This window comes from Marmota monax, unplaced genomic scaffold (assembly GCF_021218885.2).
Source record: "Marmota monax isolate L192 unplaced genomic scaffold, Marmota_monax_Labrador192_F-V1.1 WCK01_AAM20220418_F8-fsc00173, whole genome shotgun sequence".
Classification (NCBI taxonomy): domain Eukaryota; kingdom Metazoa; phylum Chordata; class Mammalia; order Rodentia; family Sciuridae; genus Marmota; species Marmota monax.
In genome coordinates, this window is record NW_026694620.1 from 1465353 (window position 1) to 1487516 (window position 22164).

General features: G+C 36.4%; 1 protein-coding gene across 1 annotated transcript in view; it reads left to right on the top strand.

The window, feature by feature from the left end:
- Abca9 (ATP binding cassette subfamily A member 9) overlaps window positions 1-22164 on the top strand; it is a 59952-nt gene that overhangs the window by 16354 nt on the left and 21434 nt on the right. The window contains exons 10-23 of the mRNA XM_046422624.2: window positions 1640-1808; window positions 4324-4382; window positions 5119-5229; window positions 5757-5932; window positions 6442-6561; window positions 6777-6915; window positions 7413-7503; window positions 9909-10041; window positions 11918-12044; window positions 13783-13981; window positions 16856-17022; window positions 17736-17869; window positions 19061-19198; window positions 20344-20451. Of these exons, the coding sequence (XP_046278580.1) occupies window positions 1640-1808; window positions 4324-4382; window positions 5119-5229; window positions 5757-5932; window positions 6442-6561; window positions 6777-6915; window positions 7413-7503; window positions 9909-10041; window positions 11918-12044; window positions 13783-13981; window positions 16856-17022; window positions 17736-17869; window positions 19061-19198; window positions 20344-20451 (1871 nt within the window). The remainder of the gene's footprint in view (window positions 1-1639; window positions 1809-4323; window positions 4383-5118; window positions 5230-5756; window positions 5933-6441; window positions 6562-6776; window positions 6916-7412; window positions 7504-9908; window positions 10042-11917; window positions 12045-13782; window positions 13982-16855; window positions 17023-17735; window positions 17870-19060; window positions 19199-20343; window positions 20452-22164) is intronic.

Below are 22164 nucleotides of genomic sequence, written 5' to 3' on the forward strand. Positions count from 1 at the left end.
TGTTGATTTTCACAAGGTTACTATATTAAGTGACCAGAAAAAATAGGCGATGTGGTGTATCTGAACTTCATGAAAACATGTGACAACAAAAGTCCTTTCTTTATCCTTAAAGTAAAAAGGACACATACATGGTGTTTAGGTAGCATTATATTTAAAAAAATATTTATTTTTTAGTTATAGGTAGACACAATATCTTTATTTTATTTTTATGTGGTGGTGAGAATTGAACTCAGTGCCTTATGCATGCTAGGCAAGTGTTCTACCTCTGAGCCATAACCCCAGCCCGGTAGCATTATATTTTTAAAATAAAATTTAATACACCATACTAGAAGATAGCATTCAAAGGTAACTGTTGAGCAATAGGTTGACCGTGACCAGGTGACATTTTTAACAATAATTCCAAGAGTCATATTGGAAACAATGGCTGTCATTTTACAACATCAGTCTTCTGTCTAAAATAGAAAATAAGAACACCAAAAGAGTGGGAAAATAAGGAGTTAATCTGGGCTCAGTTTGAAGTTATTGTTTCTTACCATTGAGGTCTCCATACATTAAATCTCTGGCTTCTGGAGATGGTATATTTTCCATCCCTTGAAACAATGGATGTCCTATTGGAGATTCATTCTGCACACAGAGTTTTGTTCAGATTAATTCTGAAGTCTCTTTGGGTTAGAATTTCTAAAACTTTATAATAGACTGAAAATGAAAAAGGCTAATGTTGACAATTTTGTTGAAAATTTTCATTTCTCTGAAAAATATTTTGCAAGTAGTCAGTAGGTACATAATTGAGGGAGACAGATAATTTCACCATCATGATACTTACTCTGGAGTCATACTTTACTAGTATGGAAAATGTATTTTTAAAACCAATCAGTATATTCTTCCTCCTCCCCCTTTAAAAGTGAGAAAACCAGAAAAATACACTTGGTAGAATAAATTGGCATGGTACATAAAAGTCAACTCAGAAATGTGCTCAACCAGATCATCCATCTTATCTGTGAACACTTCCAGAGCTCATTAAGTTCTTCTCTATTCTTTGTTAGAAATAGTTCTTTTCCTACTCTATTCCTGCCAAGACTAATGATGATCAAAAGTTACCCTTACCTTGATGAGAATTACCACAAGGAAGCTCTTCATTTTTCTCATTCTTAATATACATTTGCTCCATTTTTTTTATTTTTAAAATGTTGTGCCTACTTCTGTAGTCTCCTCTAGGTTCTCTGAGATAGCTTATTTTGTAGATGCTTCTGTCACTGACTTGATAAAACACCACTGGCATTGTGACACAAGGTCTATATCTCACCATAGCCATGGACTCTGGCAAGCACATTCCATGTCTGCCAAATCCAAGTGGAAGTTGTTCTTAACTGTCAGATTTAAATTTTTCTGAAACATCTCACTCTGATTTGAGGATATTTGCTACATTCTTCTCATATTAGAAACATTGTATCAGATGGTAACATTCCAGTTACTTTTTCTTCATTGTTCTTTATATGGCAAAAGCAGTTACAACCATAATAGTCTAAGGTGATAATGTGGGTTCAGGTTTACTGTCAAAGCGTTGACACTCTGCCCTAGGGGGACTATGATCTTTGATATGGTGCCTGACCTGATATTAAATTGCATCCTGCCCATGTAGACAAATTTGGACATAGTCATTCTCCCTGGTTTTTCCTGAAGTCTTCGTTTTGGTTTCAACACCAAGGAGCTAATCACGTGGTCCTTGAGAATGAAACACCTTCTGACCCTTCATGGGATGACTCTTTTGAACCAGTGTCTCCAGAATTTCATGGGAAAGAAGCCATCAGGTAACAAATAAATCACATGGAGGTGCAATGGAGAACAGGTCAGAGACCAGGGATCTACCAGGCAACACAGTGCTGTACAAAGACTGCCTTCTGTGCCCCTCGCACCACCTACGCTAGCCTCCTGTGCTCCTGAAAGGCTGCTCTCACCCTTAATGGCACTTTATTTTCTCACATTCTCAGCATTTTGATTTACTAATATCTTGTGGCATAGCAACAACTGTCAACATCTCATTCTTCTCCTAGTTTTTCTCTCTCCTCTCTGCTGTTCTCCTTGTGATAGACAATGCCACCATCCCCCTTGTTAATCTTACCTCTTTTTATCCGTGATTTATTTTTTCTTTCTCCTCTTCACTTACCAGTTGATAAGATTAAGGAAAGAGGGGGAAAAAAAAAAGAAAGCAGACCATATAGCAAAGGAGAGAGATTCCTGAGAGGTGGAGGGGAATGTGAGGAGTGAGCGGTAGCAGCCCCAGGCACCCTTGACTTGGAGGTGATGCTCATACTTCATTCATTGCTGGTTGCTTTGACTTCCAAGCAGCTAGAAATCCTTAATATCTTTGCTCAAATTTTGACCATCATTCATGCTGTGTTCATATCACCCTTCAATAAAGCTTTTCTGATCCACCTCATCCACTAATCTACTTAAACTCAAAACTGCAAGTCCAGTATAAACAGACATGAGAGTAGTGTCCCTTCACTCCTCCTGAGGTGCTGCTTTGTCCTCCAGGATGGGGATCTTCCTCCAACCTGGAACGCTGAGATTTAAGCTCTTTCTGGTGCCTGGGAAGGAATCAGTCCTATCATAGCAGTAATAGAAATCCTTGATTAGAGAAAGAAGGCATTTTGATTTACTCAACAGGCAAGAAAAAGGATAGTAAAGGCTTGTGGATTTTAGGTCAAAAGGTTTGCCCCTGCTCTAGAAAAATCATCTCTAGCAATGGGTGGAGGCATGGGAAGCAGAATCTCACATGGCTGGCGCTGACAGGATGGTCCAAGAGGCCTTGTCTGTGGCAGGTGAACCCAAAGCCCCCATCCTGCTTCATTCCTGCAGCTGGCTCTGCATCCAGCAGATCAGTTCATAGTGCTCTGCACCTCCAGGTCATTTTATCCCAGAGTCCAAGCCATCAGAGCTCACAATCAACTCTCAGAAGAGAAGGCAGAAGATTGAAATGTCAATTAAAATATATTATTAAATCATCCAGAGAGAAGTTTCTACCTAATCTAGAATCTACTGCCTAAACAACAAGGTAACATTTCATTAAAACTTATGGAAAGAGCCCAGCCTATGTATGGCTTAGATGAAATGAAGGAATAAACCAAATGGATACTTACGATTCCCTGAAAAAGAAAAGATGAGGAAAGAGAGGCTAGAAAAAGCCAAACAACTTGCCCAAGACTTCACAGTTTGAATAAACCCTTGCATGCCCAACTCAAAGGTGTGGCAGCAACTAATGATCCTCTCAAGTCACTGCTGCATTTCACTGAAGGTTATCAGTTCTGTGAATTGAATTGCATACGTTGAAACCCTAAGCCCTGAAATGATGGTATTTGGAGACAGAGGCCTTGAGAACTAATTAGATTTAGATGAGACCTCGAGAGGAGAGCCTTCATGATGGGATCAGCATGTTTGTAAGAAGAGACACAGAGAGGCACACTCCCACCACGTGAGGGCACTGCAAGAAGGCCACCTTCTGCAAGTACTAAAGAGTCCACCAGGAGCCAAGTCAATGGATATGTCAGTCTCAGATTTTCCAGACTCCAGAACTATGAGAAGTGAATGTCTGACCTTTAAACCACTTGGACTATGGGGCTGAGCAGACTAACACGACCCATCTGCTGGTTTATTGTGATAATGTACAATAAGGGGCCTGCTTAAAGTAGCCCTTCCACTCATTCCAAATCTTTCCTAGGTACTCTTTTTAAAACCTGTCTTGGTTTTAAACTTTTTTTTTCCTTGTCTTCTTCTTCCCCTCTCATGGAGGTTTGCTCTGTCCCAAGCTTTTTGCTTTCTGCATGTCCTCTCTCATTTGTTCTACAAATCAGGGCTGTGTGACAGTAACCTGCTATCCCCTCCTACTGGTGCTGAATCAGTGAAGTTTGGGTGCACAGTGTCTGTAACAGAGCTAGTAAGTGACATGTCTGGGACTTTACCCAGGACGTTTTTACCATAAAGCCCTTTCTTTTTATCATGTGCTACTTTCTTTTCTTTCTTTCTTTCTTTCTTCTTTTTATTTCACATCCAGCTCTCCTCAGCTCCTGTCATCTGCCACAGCCCTCATACTGACATACTTCCTTGTGCTCCCTACCCCTCCGTTTGTAGCTTGTCCAAGTTGTGGTGATCAGGGGGTGCTGCTTCTAACAAAATGCTTTGGATGCTTCTGGCTGTACTTAACAGGGAAAGAAAGAAAGAAAGACCCTTAGATTTTCTTGCAAACTCAAAGACTTGATTTATCCAGCCTCTGTCCACCTCCATAACTTCCTCAAAACAGTTCCATCTGTTTTTTCTCTTTTACAGAATCAATAATCTTAAAAAAGAATTTACAGGAAAACATGAAAAAGTAGAAGCTTTAAGAGGTAATAAAATAAAATATTTAACGTGGCCATTTGATGTAGGGACTGTGCCTCAACATTATAGCACCTTGGTGGAAATTAAGGACTGGTCATCCAGATATTATAATTCTCTTTTATTGAAACACATTATATTTCCTTTCAAGTACATAAAAACCATATAACAATGTTAAAAAGGAAGATCATACAGGAGGGAAAGATATATGATAGTATCATACATTTGTTTTCAACTCATTAATGCTCTAGTTCTAAAGCTATCTTTTAAATTTTTAAATTAAATTAAATTTATTTACTTTTTGGTATCAGAAATTGAACCCAGGGAACTTAACCACTGAGCCACATCTCCAGCCCTTTTTAATATTTTATTTAGAGATTGGGTCTCACTAAGTTGCATAGGGCCTTGCTTACTGAGTCTGGCTTTGAACTCATGATCCTCCTACCTCAACCTCCTGAGTCTCTGGGATTACTAAATCTATCTTTTTAAATAGCTGGCCTCTCTTTAAGAATAAAAATGCTTTTATGAAAAAAAAAGTTAATCTTATAATGACTTGTCATTGATGATGCTATAATTGTGAAATGTTTATTATGTGAGACATAATTTTAAAAGGAAGAACTTTAAGATTGATTTAATTTTGAATAATGGTAGCCAAATATATTGATGCTGAGAAAAAATTATAAAAATTTCAAAGACTGCAAAGCTACTATGCAGGCTTGAAATATAATGATTTTGAAATCATGCCAGGTCTGGGATTGGACATATATGAAGGCCAGATCACTGCCCTCCTTGGTCACAGTGGAGCTGGGAAAACCACGCTGTTGAACATACTGAGTGGACTGTCAGCCCCAACGTCAGGTGAGAGGACAGTCATCCAAGGACAAGCTCAGGCACAAGTGAACCACCTGAGTCTTTCTTCAGTTAACTTCAATAGTCGTATTAACTACTTGTCACATCAGGTCAGGTGTTTAAGAGAAAATATTTAGAAGTTTCCTTGAACATGACACAAAGTATACATGAATCAGAACGTTGTATGGTAACCTATTAATATGTGCATTTTTAATGATCTTATGTATCAGTTTAAAAATAAAACAAAATTTGGACATTTAAGTTATTCTTTTATACAATTGTATTTCTTTAAAATGTCATTTGTGTTCTAAATATTCTCTAAGTAGCTCTGTGATGATTCAGTTAGTAATTAGCATTTCTGCTAGATCACATGTTATTCAGAACGCTACCTTTCAATCAGACAACTGTGTAATGCCTATAGGTAAAATATGTTTCACTGAATCTAGTGATTTGCATTCATTCTTTTCCATGGTAAAGTATTTTAAATGCAACATGACACCTTGTCCTGATGGCAACTCTCTATCTTCTGCTTACAGGCTCTGTCACCATCTATAATCACACACTTTCAGAAATGGCTGATTTTGAAGCTGTCAGCAAGCTCACTGGAGTGTGTCCACAATCCAATGTACAATTTGGCTTCCTTACTGTGAGAGAAAACCTCAGGCTGTTTGCTAAAATAAAAGGGATTCTGCCACATGAAGTGGAGCAAGAGGTATCTGAACATATTGCCTGTCACACAACCAAGAAAACGAAATTGCTTGCCTAGAGAACTCTAAATGGGTTTGTGTTGTTTGTATTTTGCCTAAAGGTTAGGCAAAAGGACCCTTTATAAAAACAGAAAAAGCTAGGTGTGGTAGCACATGCTTATAATCCCAGCCTAGGAGGCTGATGCAGGAGATCAAGGCCAATCTCAACAATTTAGCAAGACCCTCAGCAACTTAGTGAGATTCTGACTCAAAATAAATGAATGAATGAATGAATAAATAAATAAATCAATAAATAAATAAATAAATAAATAAAAGGGCCAGGGATGTGGCTCAGTGGCAAAACATGCGTAGGTTCATTCCCCAGTACAAAAGAAAGAAAGAAAGAAAGAAAGAAAGAAAGAAAGAAAGAAAGAAAGAAAGAAAGAAAGAAAGAAAGAAAGAAAGAAAAGAAAAGAACAAATGATGATGTCTTAAAAATCTTGGGTTTTGAACTAAATATTCTTTATGTGATTAGGTACAACGAGTTTTACAGGCCTTAGAGATGGAAAATATTCAAGACATTCTTGCTCAAAATATAAGTGGTGGACAAAAAAGGAAACTGACTTTCGGAATTGCCATTTTAGGAGATCCACAGGTAAGTTGAAGTAAAACCACTGGTGAAATCAGATTGAAGACTATGAAGCTTTTGTACTAGATCAAATGATTTGCAAAAGATAAATGTAAGAGAATTTTCACAATGAAATTTTAAACTCTAAGGTATTTGTTTCCAATATTTGTGCAAGCAGAGTGCTTTTTAGAAGATTTTTTCCTGAAACGGAAAATTATTTTAGGTTTATTTCTCCCATCCAGGTTTTGTTATTGGATGAACCAACTGCTGGATTGGACCCTCTTTCAAGGCATCGCATGTGGAATCTCTTGAAAGAGAGGAAATCGGACAGAGTCATCCTCTTCAGCACCCAGTTCATGGATGAGGCTGATATCCTGGCTGGTAGTTTTAAGTTTTCTTTCATTGATCTTAGTGAGAATTTAGGGAAATGTGTGGAATATGAATAGGTTATCTCTAGCTGTATCTCACTGGCATGGGCCAAGACAGGAGAGTTTGGCTGTCACTCACTTGAATGTCTGTGTCCCAGAGTACTTTGACCCATGGATGTATTCTGATCCTATTGCAGAGCAGCTGGACTTATAAAATATATGGAATATTCTCTAAGGTCTATTATGTTTTATTCAGTGTAATGTCAGTTGTCTTGAAGCAAATTGTTTAGATACATAGTAACTTTTTTAACTATGCTATAGACTCATTTATCATAATTTATCATTGCAGTTGTTGGATGATGAAGTGGTTTACCTATGGCAGAATTAGAATGTATCTATCTTAGTGTGTCATGCTTCTAAAAATCATTATTTGTTATTGGAGTCACTCTTTTATAAATTGTGAAGAAATAATGCCCCAGTAAAATTTATCTTTTGGTTCTTCCTCACTAGACAGGAAGGTCTTTATCTCCAGTGGGAGGCTGAAGTGTGCAGGCTCTTCTCTGTTCCTGAAGAAGAGATGGGGCATTGGCTACCAGTTAAGGTATTGCTCTTAATGGTGGGGACATATGGAAAATGCTGGGGGCAGATGCAATCAACTTCACCACATCAAAATAGGCTGCACAATCACTCTTCAAAAGAGCTGAGTTAGCACAAGGTCACCCTGCCCTCTTAGTCAAAATATAGGATACGTGCAAGTAGACACTGGGAATATAAGGATGGCTATCTAAGTTTAAATAAAATGCTTGAAAAATGTTTTCAGAACATATTACTTGCTAAGAGTAACTTACAGGTGTTTCAACCTTTTCTCTTAACATCTTTCAGAAGTTTGTTTTTGTTTTTCTTGACAGTTTCAATACTTTCCTCTCAATTCTCCCTGACTTCATTTTCTCTACCGTTCTTTTCTCTCTCCTTCTCTTCATGATAATAATTATTATCATGATTAAGTGATTCCTACCACTTACTAAGTGTTGGCTACATTTTAGGGATTGCTAAGAAATCTAAATAAAGAATACTTACATATTTAACCTCCAGATAACTCTAAAAACTGCTACTGCCATCCTTTTTTAAATTTTTTTTTCTTAGTTGTAGTTGGACAGAATACCTTTATTTTATTTATTTATTTTTATGTGGTGCTGAGGATCAAACCCAGTGCCTTGCACATGCGAGGCGAGTGCTCTACTGCTGAGCCACAACCCCAGCCCCTGCCATCCTTTTTTTTGATAAGTAAGAATACCACACACCAAAAGTGTTCATAACCCATCTGTCTTGAACGTTTATAAGTGGTTGAGTTTGGGATCAAGATTATAGGCATGGTGTGATTCACTTACTTTTGCTTCCCACTTAAGTATTAATATTTCTTTAAAAATCATTTAAAGCACTCCATCTCCCAGGGTTATTTAACCTTGGAGAAAGTGATGCCCCACCATTACTTACTCCAAGTGCTTACTTGATCAAAACTATCATTCTTTTGTTATTATTTGTCAAAACTCTGTTTAATCAGTACCTCCACTTGAAGGGTGCCACTCTCTGTCCTCCAGATATGTGCATGGTTGTCTTGTTTCTGCTCGAGAGAGGACATCTATCTAACATGTCCTCCTCCAGCTCATTTAACTGTGTCCAAATTTATCCATTTTGAAGCCTATTCCTAAATATTTTCTCCTTCTTGAGCATCCTCTTTTTTCTGAAAATCTGAAAGCACTTCTATGAATTGTTATTTTAGGTGATTTTTTGACTTCCTTGAACCTTGGTAGCTTCATTTATAAAATAGCAGTAATAACACCCATTTTATAGTTAAGGTTGCAAGAGCACTTGACAAGGTGTGAAGTTCTTACCTTTCTTCTCTTTCCCTTCTATAACATGCTGCTTTGTATTGCTATCTGTGGCAAGCTCCCTTCCTACTTGGTATTCCTGATAATGCTAAGCACAGAATAGTGGTTTTAATTGATTTTTTTAGGTTTATGTAATCAGTCTATTGTGATGTTCGCATCACTCTATATTCTCAGTACCTTTCAGTGGATACGACTAATGGGGTTTCTAAAATCCAAAAATATAATAAATTTTATATGGTCTTATCAAAGGACAGACCAACTTTCAATTGGCATGAAAATGATAAAATTATATGACATGTACTGAGGTTTTACCAGGAAAGGCCCTGTGATATCTCATCTGCAGTATTGTCTTCTGTTTTTAGAAGTTCTTTAGGAAGCTTATGTTATTTCATCTCATAGATGAGAGCACTGATGCTCAGAGATGTTAAACACTTTCCTGGATGCAGGTCTGGAACTTACATTAGTGTGACATTAGACCCGTGTTCTTATTTTGGTACCAGAGAGTGAACCCAAGAGTGTTTAATTACTGAGCCACATCCCCAACCCGTTATATTTTTTTATTTTGAGACATTTGAGATAGGGTCTTCTCAATTGCTGAGGCTGGCTTTGAACTTGCCATCCTTCTGCCTCAGCCTCCTGAGCCAGTGGGATTATAGGTGTGCGCCATGGTGCCCAGCTAGGCCCATGTCCTTAATGTCTATACAAATTACCTCCATTTTTGTTTTACTGTGTACAAGTCCAAGTGTTTGCAGAACTCATACATTACTATGAAGGCAGAATTCAAAATTGGGTTTTTGAAGAGGTAGAGACAAAATCAAACTTCCCCCTCCACCCCAGCCCAGGCAAGATTTGGCTGTATCTCTCTTTCTTCCAAAAGATAATCTTTGAGATATGTCATCTGACTCATTTTTCCCTTTCATGAGTTTCTCTGCTATGTTGTGTAGATTAAACAGCTTGGAATATATTAGTATTATTATGTTTTTCTTCTTCCAGTAGATTTTACATTTTTGTCTCATAAATATTGATGAAGCAACAAGCACAAACTACATAGTTAAAATGTGTTTTTAGAGATAGTGTTTGATAAAAAATAACTATATCCCATTCTTTTTAAATTTAGTTTGCACCTGAATGAAATGTGTGATCCAGAGAGCATAACATCACTGGTTAAGCAGCACATCCCTGATGCCAAATTAACAGCACAAAGTGAAGAAAGACTTATCTATATTTTGCCTTTGGAAACGACAAGCAAATAAAATGTAGAGGCCACAGAATGACTTGGGAATGATGTTACTGATAATAACTGGGCTGATGAGAATGATGACTAGTTTTAGTCTGACACTATGCATTAACTCATTCAACATTTCTAGTCCCAAGGTCACCTCTGTCAGCCCTTGACACTATCCTTGTGTCATTTATGAGTAAACCAAGGCACATAGATAAATATGTGTTGAGTTGCACCACATACAACTAAGAGGAAAGCATCACATTAAAATTAGGATTTGGGGGGAATTTGTTTCAGGAATGAATGAGATGGTCAGGGCAGGAAGGAGTTTGTGAAAACAGTGGTGAACTACTGAAGGAGCTAAAGGAATTCATACACAATGTATATATTGTATGGGCTCCACATTACAATGCAATCCAGTGTACTGAACATGAGCATGGTCATCCGGTATGCTACTAAACATTCTAAAATTCACACCTTCGCTGCAAATCCGAAAGCCTGTGTGACTACACTGTTACCACTCTTTTATTGGATATTCCAGTAAGCTGTTTTATCTCCCAAGAGTTTCAAGGTAAATGACTTTTATTTATTATTTTGAAGTGTAGCCTATCAGTATTTGCTTACCTTATGTGTTCAGGAAATTTGCCAACTCTTCAAGGAAGATCAGGGGCTACTGCTGTATGTTTGAGTAAGTAGACCTGTCACAATCGTGACCAATAAGGAAACAGCACCAGACCATAGCCTTAATAACATACCGATAACCATCACCTGACTTAATATATTTAAACATTTTGTTAAAATATAAAATTTAAATAAAGCATCTGGATTGACATGTAGTGCCTCTGGCATTTTGTTAGGTCTAAGATACACATGATTAGGATGCACCACTAAGAAAGAAACAAAAATACATAATGTTTCCAATTAAAATAATGTATAATCCCTCCTCATTTCAGTTATGTTGGAAGGTCATAAAATATATTAATCTTAGATCATTGAGATAATGGTAGTCTTAGATGTACATATAATGTCTTTGAGATACATATCATTATGGAAACAGAAATCTTTATGAGGACCACAAAGCACAGTTTCATCTGATTGCTTATTAAATTAATTCCAAAGATGATAAGCAATTAGAGACTGACTAAAAAAGAAACTAAACTCATTAAAAATCATGAATACATTTCTATTTTTCATTATGCAACACACAAGATAGAAGCTTTATTTTCCAACCTTTTTTTTTTAAATCCTTCAAAAGGACCTGCTGTTCCCTCATGAAGAATTACTCCATTTCGAGACTCTTGTGTAATTTTCACATCATGGTCAGAATCTCTGAGAGGGATGGAAGGAGGGAGGGAGGGAGAGAGATGAATCTGAGAGTGGGCACAGAGTTACATAGTACATTCTCTGAATTACATAGTAAATACTTTGCCCTTTCTTTAATTTATGCTTTTTTGAAGTAGGAAAGATTCTGTGACAGTTACATATTTCCATAAACATTAGTTCATTTGCATTTGTTATTAGAGTTACCTAACAATTATTCTTAACATGAAAATATGAATCTTTATTCTCTGGAAAATATTCTTTAGTTAATTGGAGCTTAGAATTAAGCATTCCCTATAATATAACATAAATAAAGCTTTAAAAAGTACACTAAATAAAATATATTTATTTTAAAAAACTGTAGTTTTCAAAGAATAGAAAAAACATGTTTACATTTGACTTTGAAACTCAAGAAAACATGGAAACTAATGCACTATATAGATGTGAAATAACAAACTTCTATGTCATGATTCATTTCTCGTAGAAGTGTATTTGGTCTATCATCAGTGTTTTTGCTTTTTGACAAATAAAATTATCATCAATGTCATTATAAATTAGAATATTCTGATCTATGTTTTGTTTATTTTTTAGATCTTTATAGGGATCTTGATAGATGTTCCAACCAAGGCATTGAGAATTATGGTGTTTCCATGACAACTTTGAATGAGGTATTCCTGAAATTAGAAGGAAAATCAACTGTTGATGAATCAGGTAAAAAAAGAAAAAGAAAGAGGTGGGAAAGAAGCCAAGAAGGGAGGAAGGAAGAAAGGAAATAAACTTGAATTTTGTTTTTCTGTGAAATATTTTATTTTGTAAATATGCTTTGAATGGTGAGATTGTATGCATCTGTTGGTACTGATCTTTGGAAAGCTTAAAGCAGAGAAGAAATATACCTCTGTGGAATACAGTAATGTACTACACTAGGTCCTCATGAGGTAGACAATAAATATGCTGTATAATGTTACCTGGATATAAGTGCTATAGAGAAAAGAAAATTTATATTGATATTGATACCTGCTTTTCTTGAGCTTTTTGAAGGTATAATTCCAGTGTTTTGGGGATTCAGTTGTTGCATGAAAAGATCTGATGTCAGTCTAATTGCCTTTGATTGAAAAGTATTGTCTTTACTGTCTGATTGCTTCTAAGACATTTTCTTGGTTTTGGTTTATTATCATCTCACTGGGTTTATTCTTTCTGAGCACTTTAAATTTTTAAAAAGTTGACCTGCCATGATTGACATAGCATTAACAAAGTTTTGACAGTAACCACTTCTAATGCTGAGATCTCAAAAAATACATGCACATCTCAGGAGTGTCATCTGATTCTCTTTGAGTTCCCCTATACTCAAGCCCTATATAGGGCACCAACTTCTGCAACCTGCACAGCATCAAAAAAAGGATTATCAAGTAGGGGTGCCTGGAAATGGAGAAAAACAGAGACATTATTAAGTAAATCTGGGGCCAGGTGGGACACTTCACTCTGATGGAGGAAAGTGACTCAGAAATAGCTCCATGAGTTTATTATACAGCATCTCATAATCAGGAAGTTAAACTGCAAGGGCATTGTAAATTAAAGCTCTAAAAAGTTATAGAGCTAGAAACATTTTTTGCACCTATTCTACTGTTGCAGTGATAGGAACATTCTGCTGCACCCAGGAAAGCCATTGTCCTGGGACATCTAATAACTTTTTAGCTTCAGAAGCTGAGAATCAAGATTGACAACATCTTCACCTTTGGCAAGGAGTATTTCCCAGGCTTGGCTTTTGCCAATGCTGTAGGATCATTCAATAACTGGGGACTTATCTGCTCTCCATGTTGACCAAGTATATTTTTAGTTCCCTCTTTTCTCTTTTTATCTATTTTTGAAGTTACATGCATGGTACATATTTTCAGTGGTTATAGGTAACATTTTTTGTGTGTTTGTGGTGCTGGGAATCAAACTAGGGCTTCATGTATATGAGGCAAATGCCCCAGCCCTTGCAATGAACTATTAATGTACATATTTTATAGCTTTCTAGAAGTCTATCAGTTTTCACTATGCCTCTCCTCAAAATTAATAAACTTTTATTGAGTTCTTAAAAATATTAAAAGTATTCTTGGTATTGTCTTTATATTCTTGCAGGTGAGTACCCTTTTGCTTTGGTTAGAATAAAGTTTATCTCTTGCCATGAAGATATTTATTTATGAGTTTATTTTAATTGATTTCCCTAGAAGAATTCCTGCAAAGGATTTTTTTCAGAAGGCACAAGTTTTCCTTTTGTTGTATCAATATTTTTGCTTCTGTCTCATTTTCTCAATAGTTGCTCTAAAAATACCATGAATCTGATTACTTTCTCTTAGCCCAGTAGGCTAAATCTGGCACCTTTGGTTGAAAAGATGATCATAGGAAAAGCTAAAAATGTGCAATTAATTAATATAGCACCTTATAAATGATTTATCTTACATTTTAGATATTGGAAATTGGCAACAATTGCCAGGTGATGGGGCAAAAGATAGGGGAAACCTTGTTGAGCTGGAACAAGTTCTGACTTCCCTCTATGCCACAAAGAAAACAGCAAGTGGCATGGCACTCTGGAGGCAGCAGGCCTGCGCAATAGCCAAAGTTCGCTTCCTCATGTTAAAGAAAGAAAGAAAAAGCCTATTAACCATGTGAGTATCTGGATATTTCAGATTTGTTTGATCTGTGCACCAAAGAGAGAGAGAGAGAGAGAGAGAGCAAAAGAAAAAGGATGAAAGAAACACTCAGATAAAATAAGTCCCAGTAACTGCATATGGTCTTAAACAACAATGACTACAACAAAACTGCATTCTTAACTGCTCATGTGGATACATAATCAAAACATAAAACAGTTGAGATTCTTTCAATTTCACACAAATTTTGTTCATAACAATAGGCTGAAGTAGTTCTTAGTGCACATGTGGATGTTAGCACTTGGGTCCTGTTCTAAAAATGACAAAATTTTCATTTCTCAGCAGCTTCACAGAAGTGGAAATAATAGAATGTAGTGCATGTACATGCATGTGTGTGTGCATGCTTGTGTATGTGTTTGTATATATGTATATTTATATGAATATGTTTATGTGTGCACATATTTTAAGGAATTGGCTCCACTTCCATGGGGACTGGCAAGTCTAAATCCACAGGGCAGTCCAGCAGGCTGGAAACTCAGGTTAGAATTAATGTTGCAGGACAGACTAGACACTCTCTCAGAACTTCAGTGTTACAGTCTGGGGCTCTGTGCATCTCTGGTTTAGTTCCACAGTTGCATCTAGAGCCCACAATAAGGTTTACACACATTCCTATAGCTTCAGTCTCATTACTCAATATCACTTCCTTGCATAAGCCCAGCTCTATATGGAGATATATAAATCCCAAATATTTATAAGCACACTTGTGAAAGACTCTATTGTTAAATATTTGCACATATATTAAAATAAATAGAACATGAAAGTTTTATTGGACAGGCTTCCACCACTATAATGAAATATCAAACAAATTCTAAAGAGAAAATTTTATTTTAGCTCACAGTTTTGGAGGTTTCAGCGCAAGATCAGGTGGTCCCGTGCTTTTGGCCTCTGGAGAGTGTGCAGCATCATGGTGGGAGGGAGGGTGTGGTGGAGCAAACAATCTACATCCTGAGTTAGTAGGTGGAGGAAAAGAAGAAGAGACTGGGGTCTCACAATTGCCTTCGAGGTCCTCTAAGGACCTGAGGATAGAGTATGAAGCCCCACCTCCTAACAATTCCCACCTTGCAAGGGTACTACCCTGGACACCCAGCATTCACACGTGGACCTTTGGGAGACATTCAACTTCCAAACTAGTGTAACAATCTATCCATAAGGGTGGTTAGCTAAACATTTAAAATGCTTATTACAAACTAGACAAATCTATGAACTATGCACTTAGTAGGAAAGAGATTTTGTCAAATGGAGGCATCAAACAATTCAGGAAGAACTGATGTAAGAGAATAGAACTTATTTAGGTGCGGAGAGAAAGAGTGTTAGAAATTCAGGCAGGGAAAATGTACTGAGTATGAAAGTGCATGTGGAATCTAAAGGAATTATTAATTCTAAGTTCATTGAAATATAGACTGTCTCAAATTTTTTTAAAAAAATAGAATATATAGAATTAAAAATGTTGGACTTTAAGAAGTTATTAAGGTTTTTTTTATGTATTTATTGAAAGTTGACTGACAGAAGAGAATGCCAAGAAACTGAATTGGGCAATGGTGCAAAATTGTTTGGAAATAGCTGACCCTGGAAAAAATGACAAAGTGATTTAGGATAATATTGATAAAGACAGAACAGACAGAGAAAATAAAGGTCCATCTTGAAAAGCAGACAAGAGAAGTTGGTTTTGGAGACAAGAAATAATGATAGGACAGGCAGGGATTTTCAGCCATTTGAAAAAGAGACTTCAAAGATGAGTGGGAAATGATTTGGCTGTGGAGCCCAGGGGACCGAGAAAATGTTGTGACTACAGAAATTGGAAATGGGATAGGAAAAGTTTCACAGTGTAGAGGGTCTGAAGGTTGGTGATATGCCAAGTGGCTGTGCTTCAGATAAAGGAAGGAAAGCCAGACTGAAATGGAGAAAGAGGTGGGCACTGGAGAGAGGATTTAAACAATAATCAGATTTCATAGGCTTGAACGCAATGTCTGAGGCATGAGTGGACAGAAAAAGACCAAATGTAAGTACATAGGAACCTTCTCACTTTAGAAAGAAGAAAAAAAGAGGAAAGGGCATGATTCAAATGTTTATTAGTACTTATAATTTATTTCTATTATTATAACCATGATCCTCTCAAAACTAATGTTATGGTTTCCATATGAGGTGTGTCCTCAAAGCTCCCGTACCAATGTGGAAATGTTCAGAAGTAAAATGATTAGATCATGGCAGCCCCCATAATTCTAAATTCATTGAAACATAAAATGTCTCAAAAATTTAAAAAATATATTAGAATATATAGAACTAAAAAGTTTGGACTGTAAGAAGCTATTAAGGTTTTATTTATTGAAAATTGACTGATAGATGAGAAAGCCAAGAAACTGAATTGGGCAATGGTGCAAAATTGGTTGGAAATAGTTGACACTGGAAAGAATGCAAACAGTGGATTAATCTACTTCATAGATACATAATTTGGAAGCACTACTACTGCACTGAGTGGTAACTATAGGCAGGCTGGTCATGAGTAGAGGAGGTGGGTCACTGGGATCATACCTGGAAGAGTTCACCTTCCCTGCGACTCCTTCCCCTTTCTCCCTCTGTTTCCCAGGCTCCTGAGCTGAGTAGCTTTCCTCCATCAGTCCTTTCCACCATGATGTTCTGCTTATTCTTGGGCCCACAGCAATGGACTCGGGCTCCCATGGACTGAATCTCTGAAACCATAAGCCAAAATAAACTTTTCCTCCTCTAAGCTATTCATGTCAGGTATTTTGGTCACAGTGACTAAAAGCTGACTAACACATCTAATGATCTACAGAAATTGCTACTGATTATTCTTTTATGTTTTCCTCCACATAGGTTATTCCTTTTTGGGATTAGCTTTATCCCTCAACTTTTGGAACATCTGTTTTATGAGTTATACAATAAAAGTTACTCTTGGGGACTGTCTCCAAATATGTACTTCCTTTCACCAGGACAACAACCACAAGATCCTCTGACTCTTTTACTGGTCATCAATAAAACAGGTGAACACAGGGCTAAAACGGAACTTGTAAATGTTGTTCTGTTAAGAGATTCCCTGGGGGAGAAATTTGAAGAAAAAAAATTTCTGTGTGTTTTAGAAAACACTTGTGAAACTGAACAGAAAATTAATTGAAAATTAAAGATACAAGATTGGAGAGTTTGTTTCAAAACCATATTTTGAAGTCTGCTTAAATGGTCATTTCACAGCGCAACCAAGGGGGATTTAGGAAGGCAAATCATTGACTGAAGTTTTGAGATATTTCTGTGTCATTTTCTAAATATTTTCATTGCTTGACTTTGGGGGGAAAAGGTCAGTTCCAAGTTTGTAAGAAGATAGAAGATGAACAGCTTCAAGGATTATGGTATTAGTAATTAGTATTTTTGTGTGTATGTTGCTGGAGATCAAACCCAGGGACTTACACATGCTAAGCAAAGACTCTACCACCAAGCCATAGTCAGCCTATTACTTAGTTAGTTTTTTTACCCTAATATAAACTATAAGTAACATTCTAGGTATTAGGTAAAGAAATTTTATTATATCCATAATAGCAGAATGGGTTTATACAGTAGACCCAATTCTGCTTTTAAGAAAATCCGTAGACAGTCATTATTGTGGTATGCTTTTAGTGATACCATTTGGTTTTGTTTTCTTTTTGTAGTGCTGGATTATTGTTTTGTTTCATTTTTGTGTCCTTTGATCTTTCCCTTATGGTAGGGTCAAGCATTGATAACTTCATACATTCGCTGAGACAACAGGACATAGCTTTGGAGGTGGATGCCTTCGGAACTAGAAATGGCACAGACGAGCCATTCTATAATGGCGCGATCACTGTGTTAGGGGATGAAAAGGTGAGCTAGGATCTGGTTGCTTATTTTTACCAAAGATAGATTATGAGAATACAATTTAAATAATTCAAATGAACTCCCCCAAAAGTCATTTTGACACAAATGTGGTAGGTCTCATTTTCATACAAGTTAGGTGACAATTATTTGATTGCAGCCTCCAATATAACAGTACATAATTAACTGTTATAATAGTGATTTGTTTAAATTTTACCAATCGGATTGCCTTTCAATCATTAATTTAAATCTTACTCTCAGTTAGAACTGAGAACAACTGCCCAATTTATACTTGACCTTTACTCTTCAGTCTGTAAAACCTCTGTATCCCTTACTCATTGTATCACTTGCCTAGACCATGCATGAATTTGAGTTAGAGGTCCCAATCAAGTCACATGGGTGAATCACTGCTCTTATGTGTCATAAAGCTCGGCCATTTGTAACTTGTCATATTTAATTTTCAGGAGTAATTTTTATGCCAAAAATGAACTAAATCACCTTTATCAAACTAGTCTTTGATGGGTATTAAGTTAGTTTCTAGAGATCCCAGAAAAACATTTTTTTTAAGTGGCACTTATAACATAATAAATATTGCTTTAGGTAATTAAGGTTAGATACTATATACTTGATTTAATTATCACTGCAAAAACACATTTTTAATGCTTGCTTATATTTTGGGAAATATACTTAATTAATTTTTTTCTTTGAGGAATAAATAACCACATTATATGTATAAATGTTATGTCATTTTAAAAGAGGTTTTACGTGCATGTTCAGTATTTGTGAAGATGTACACTTTCAATGCAACTACCTGCCTGCCTCCCGCTTCCCAAATATCCACATAATTATTACTTGTAAAACAAATAATTGCCTTTGAATATAAAGTCTCTGGCCACGAGCAAGTGAAGTTGCATTTTGAAGCTTTACGGTGTCATTAAAAACCATTCGAAGTATTTTTTCTTTTGTGCAACTTTAGGCATAAATAGCCACAAGGTTGATGTTAAGCTGGGTAGAAACCAAAGTCATGGATTCATTTACATATATTAAAAATTAATCAAATTATATAGGTGATGGTGATATTAATCATGCTGTGGCTTTACTACATTACCTATTATGATTTTGCTACATTATTTACTACATATTAACTAATTAATTTTGCATTTACTCTTTGAAGACTTAGGTATATTCATTATATTTTAGGATCACAGATTTTCAATAGCATGTAATACCAAAAGGCTGAATTGCTTTCCCGTCCTCATGGATATTATTAGTAATGGGCTACTTGGAATCTTTAATTCTTCAGAGCGCATTCAGACTGATAGAAGCACGTTTTATGAAGTAAGTATAATATTATCTCACTGATACTGACCCATGAGAAGTTTTCAGGAAAATCCCTTGAAATACAGAAATAACATCATGTTGATTTTATGAACCTATTCTTAAATAAGTTTGTTTTATATATAAATCCTTATTTATATGTTAATATATTGTTTAGTAATTATTATAAAACACTAAAATTTTATTCATGACTTTGGTAAATGGAGCAATAAAAATACAGTTAATTTGTGAAAAGATATTTATGACTTTTGGTCTTAGATCTTGTCACTATTTAGTGGGACATAGTTAAAACAAGTGATGTCTTGATTCAAGTTATTTTAAAAACAATTGATAAAATATATAACATAGAAAATTACAGGTGCTTAATAAATTGTTCTTATTCTTCCTGTTAATATTATTTTCCTTTGGAAGGAAGTTTCCATTAAAAAACATACAGCTTTGCTAGATTAGAGGATGAGCTGAGTTAGGATAAGGTGCATAGGAACAGTTCTTGTTTCTTTTTTTTTTAATGAAACTTTTTATTATGTAAAGTTTTAAACATACACATAATAATGCAATGTACATACAAACCAGCCTCAATTATTTAAACACGTGTGTGGACTATCTTTCTCCAAGTTCCATTATTCTTCTAACATTCACGTACTTGTTTATTGCTGCCAGGTCCACAGAGGCATTCGAATTTATTATTTCTGCATTATGCTGTACCAGAGGAATGACTCATTGTAAATGTTGAATTGAACGGATTTAACACCAATTTCTGAAAGTAGCAAAATATCCCCTTCATTGATGGTCCCCAATCTCTGTTTTCTGTTAAAACCTCAGCCTTGTTGGTATATATCAATGTTAGTAACACTGTAATCGTGTGTCAGTGAGCAAGGGGTTTCATGCCTGTTTTACAAGTTAGTAACTGTGGGACCTTATCCAATTCATACCATCTGGTTGAGCTTGCTTCTTCATAAGTACATCAGGAAACATGTTCAAAATGTCCAAATTACTACAAGACAGGACTGGAAATGGATGTGAATGAGAAGTTGCAAAGAGGAGCTGGGGAAGTGTTCATTCACTTATTTACTGATGGAGTTTAGACTGCACATAGGAACTGGATGCCCAATTGCCATTGCTCACTCTGATCTGCATGATTTCAGGAGCAGATGCCTTCTGAGTACCAGTACCTGAGTGGCGCCTTCTTCTGGTTACCTGTGGTCGCATGTTTCATTCCTTACATTGCGATGAGCAGCATCGGAGACTACAAAGTAAGAGGAGTCAACACAGTCCTCCAGTCCTTGTAATGTCTAGAGAATCCCCTTAGACTTTTATGGCCAGAGCTTTACCCAGAGGTAGTACATCTAATCTATGTGCTTGACACAATGAATAATCAACCATTTCAATAACAGTTGTCCAAGTATGAAGAAAATGTTATTTTCCTTAAATATAAGACCTCACAAAGAGCAGCTTAGGAAATATTACCAGCCCATAGGGAATAACAACTTTCAACTCTGTCACTTATGGTTTTATTTATGGCTACTGCCTCCTGACCTAATCATTTCCCCTCTCTTAATGGTGGTTTCCACTGTCTACTTGGTGGTAAAGTTATGACTCACCACAGCACTTTGACATTGTTAAAAAAAAAAAGATTATGCCTTTTAAGTGTCATTTTTTATGATGCTTTTATATAAAAATTCAAGAAGCTTATGATGGTCTTTCTACCTCTCTGTGGTACTTTTATTGGCTCTGAAAGAGCCATTTCCCATCTCCAGCCCTTGGTGTCATCACCTGGTGCTTGGCACCGAGACTTGTGACTGTTCTGGAGAAGACTTTGATGGGCCTGCATTAATCTTCATTTATTCTGCTCCTAAACTGTCCTTGTCTTTAGCAACTTCTTTCATGAGAAACACTAAACACTGTTCTACCTTCTCTTCATTCACCATTTTCTTTCTACTGGTCTTGTCAATCTTTCTCGTCCTCTACTCAGCCCCCCACCTTTTTTTTCTTGAGTCTGGGTTTAAATCCTGACTCGTCCATTAGTAAGCAGTGTGGATTTTGAAAGTTTCTTAGTCACTCTCTGCCTTGGTTTATCACTTATAAAATGCATAATCCTAGCATCTATTTGAAATAGGTTTCTGTATGTGGTGAAATAATTCCTATGTGTCACTCAGAAGAATACCTAGCCTAGAGTGGCTTTCCCCTAAGTGTTAGTGCTTGATGTTCAAATGTTCAGGGTCTAGTCCTGGGGCTCTTTCCAGTTATGTCCAAAATTCTCAACTTCCATGTATACAATAGCCAACTTGATATTTTCACATAGATAAATAATTGATATTTCAAATATGGGTCAAAGAAAATTTTCATTTCCTCACCAGATCTGCTCTTCTCCTAACCTTCCTGTCTCAGCAAATGGGATGATTGTTTATAATTGCTCTGGCATGAAATTTTGAAGTAAGCTTTGTTTCTCTTTGTCCTTGAGCTCCTTATCCAATCCATCAGTGAGTCCCTTTAAGTACTCCTTCACAAATGGGTGTATTCAATCCGCCATTCCTTCTGTCTCCATGGTTTATCCTAGTTTAATTCATCATCATTCCTTACCTGGACCACTGCAGTAGCTACCCATTTGCAACCAATTCCTTTCACACAACAAGAATGAGCATTCATTTGTTTCAATAACATCATCTCATTATTTTATTTTGCAACTTCCTGTAGCTTCTCTTGGAAGCAAGAATTAAATTCTAATTATTTATGATGTCTGGCAGAGTCCTGCATCATTTCAGTCTCCTATCATTTCTCCACTTTCCTCATTGCAGTCTCCTTCTCTGCCTACTCCACCCTTCCTTCTGGTTCTTAAATACACCAATATCATTTGGCCATTCTTTCTAGTGCCATGCTTTCCCCCTTGTTGTTCATATAGCTGACTTCTTGTCACCCAGATCTCAAAACAAACATTACTTTGGCGAAACCCCATCCCTCCTTATTCA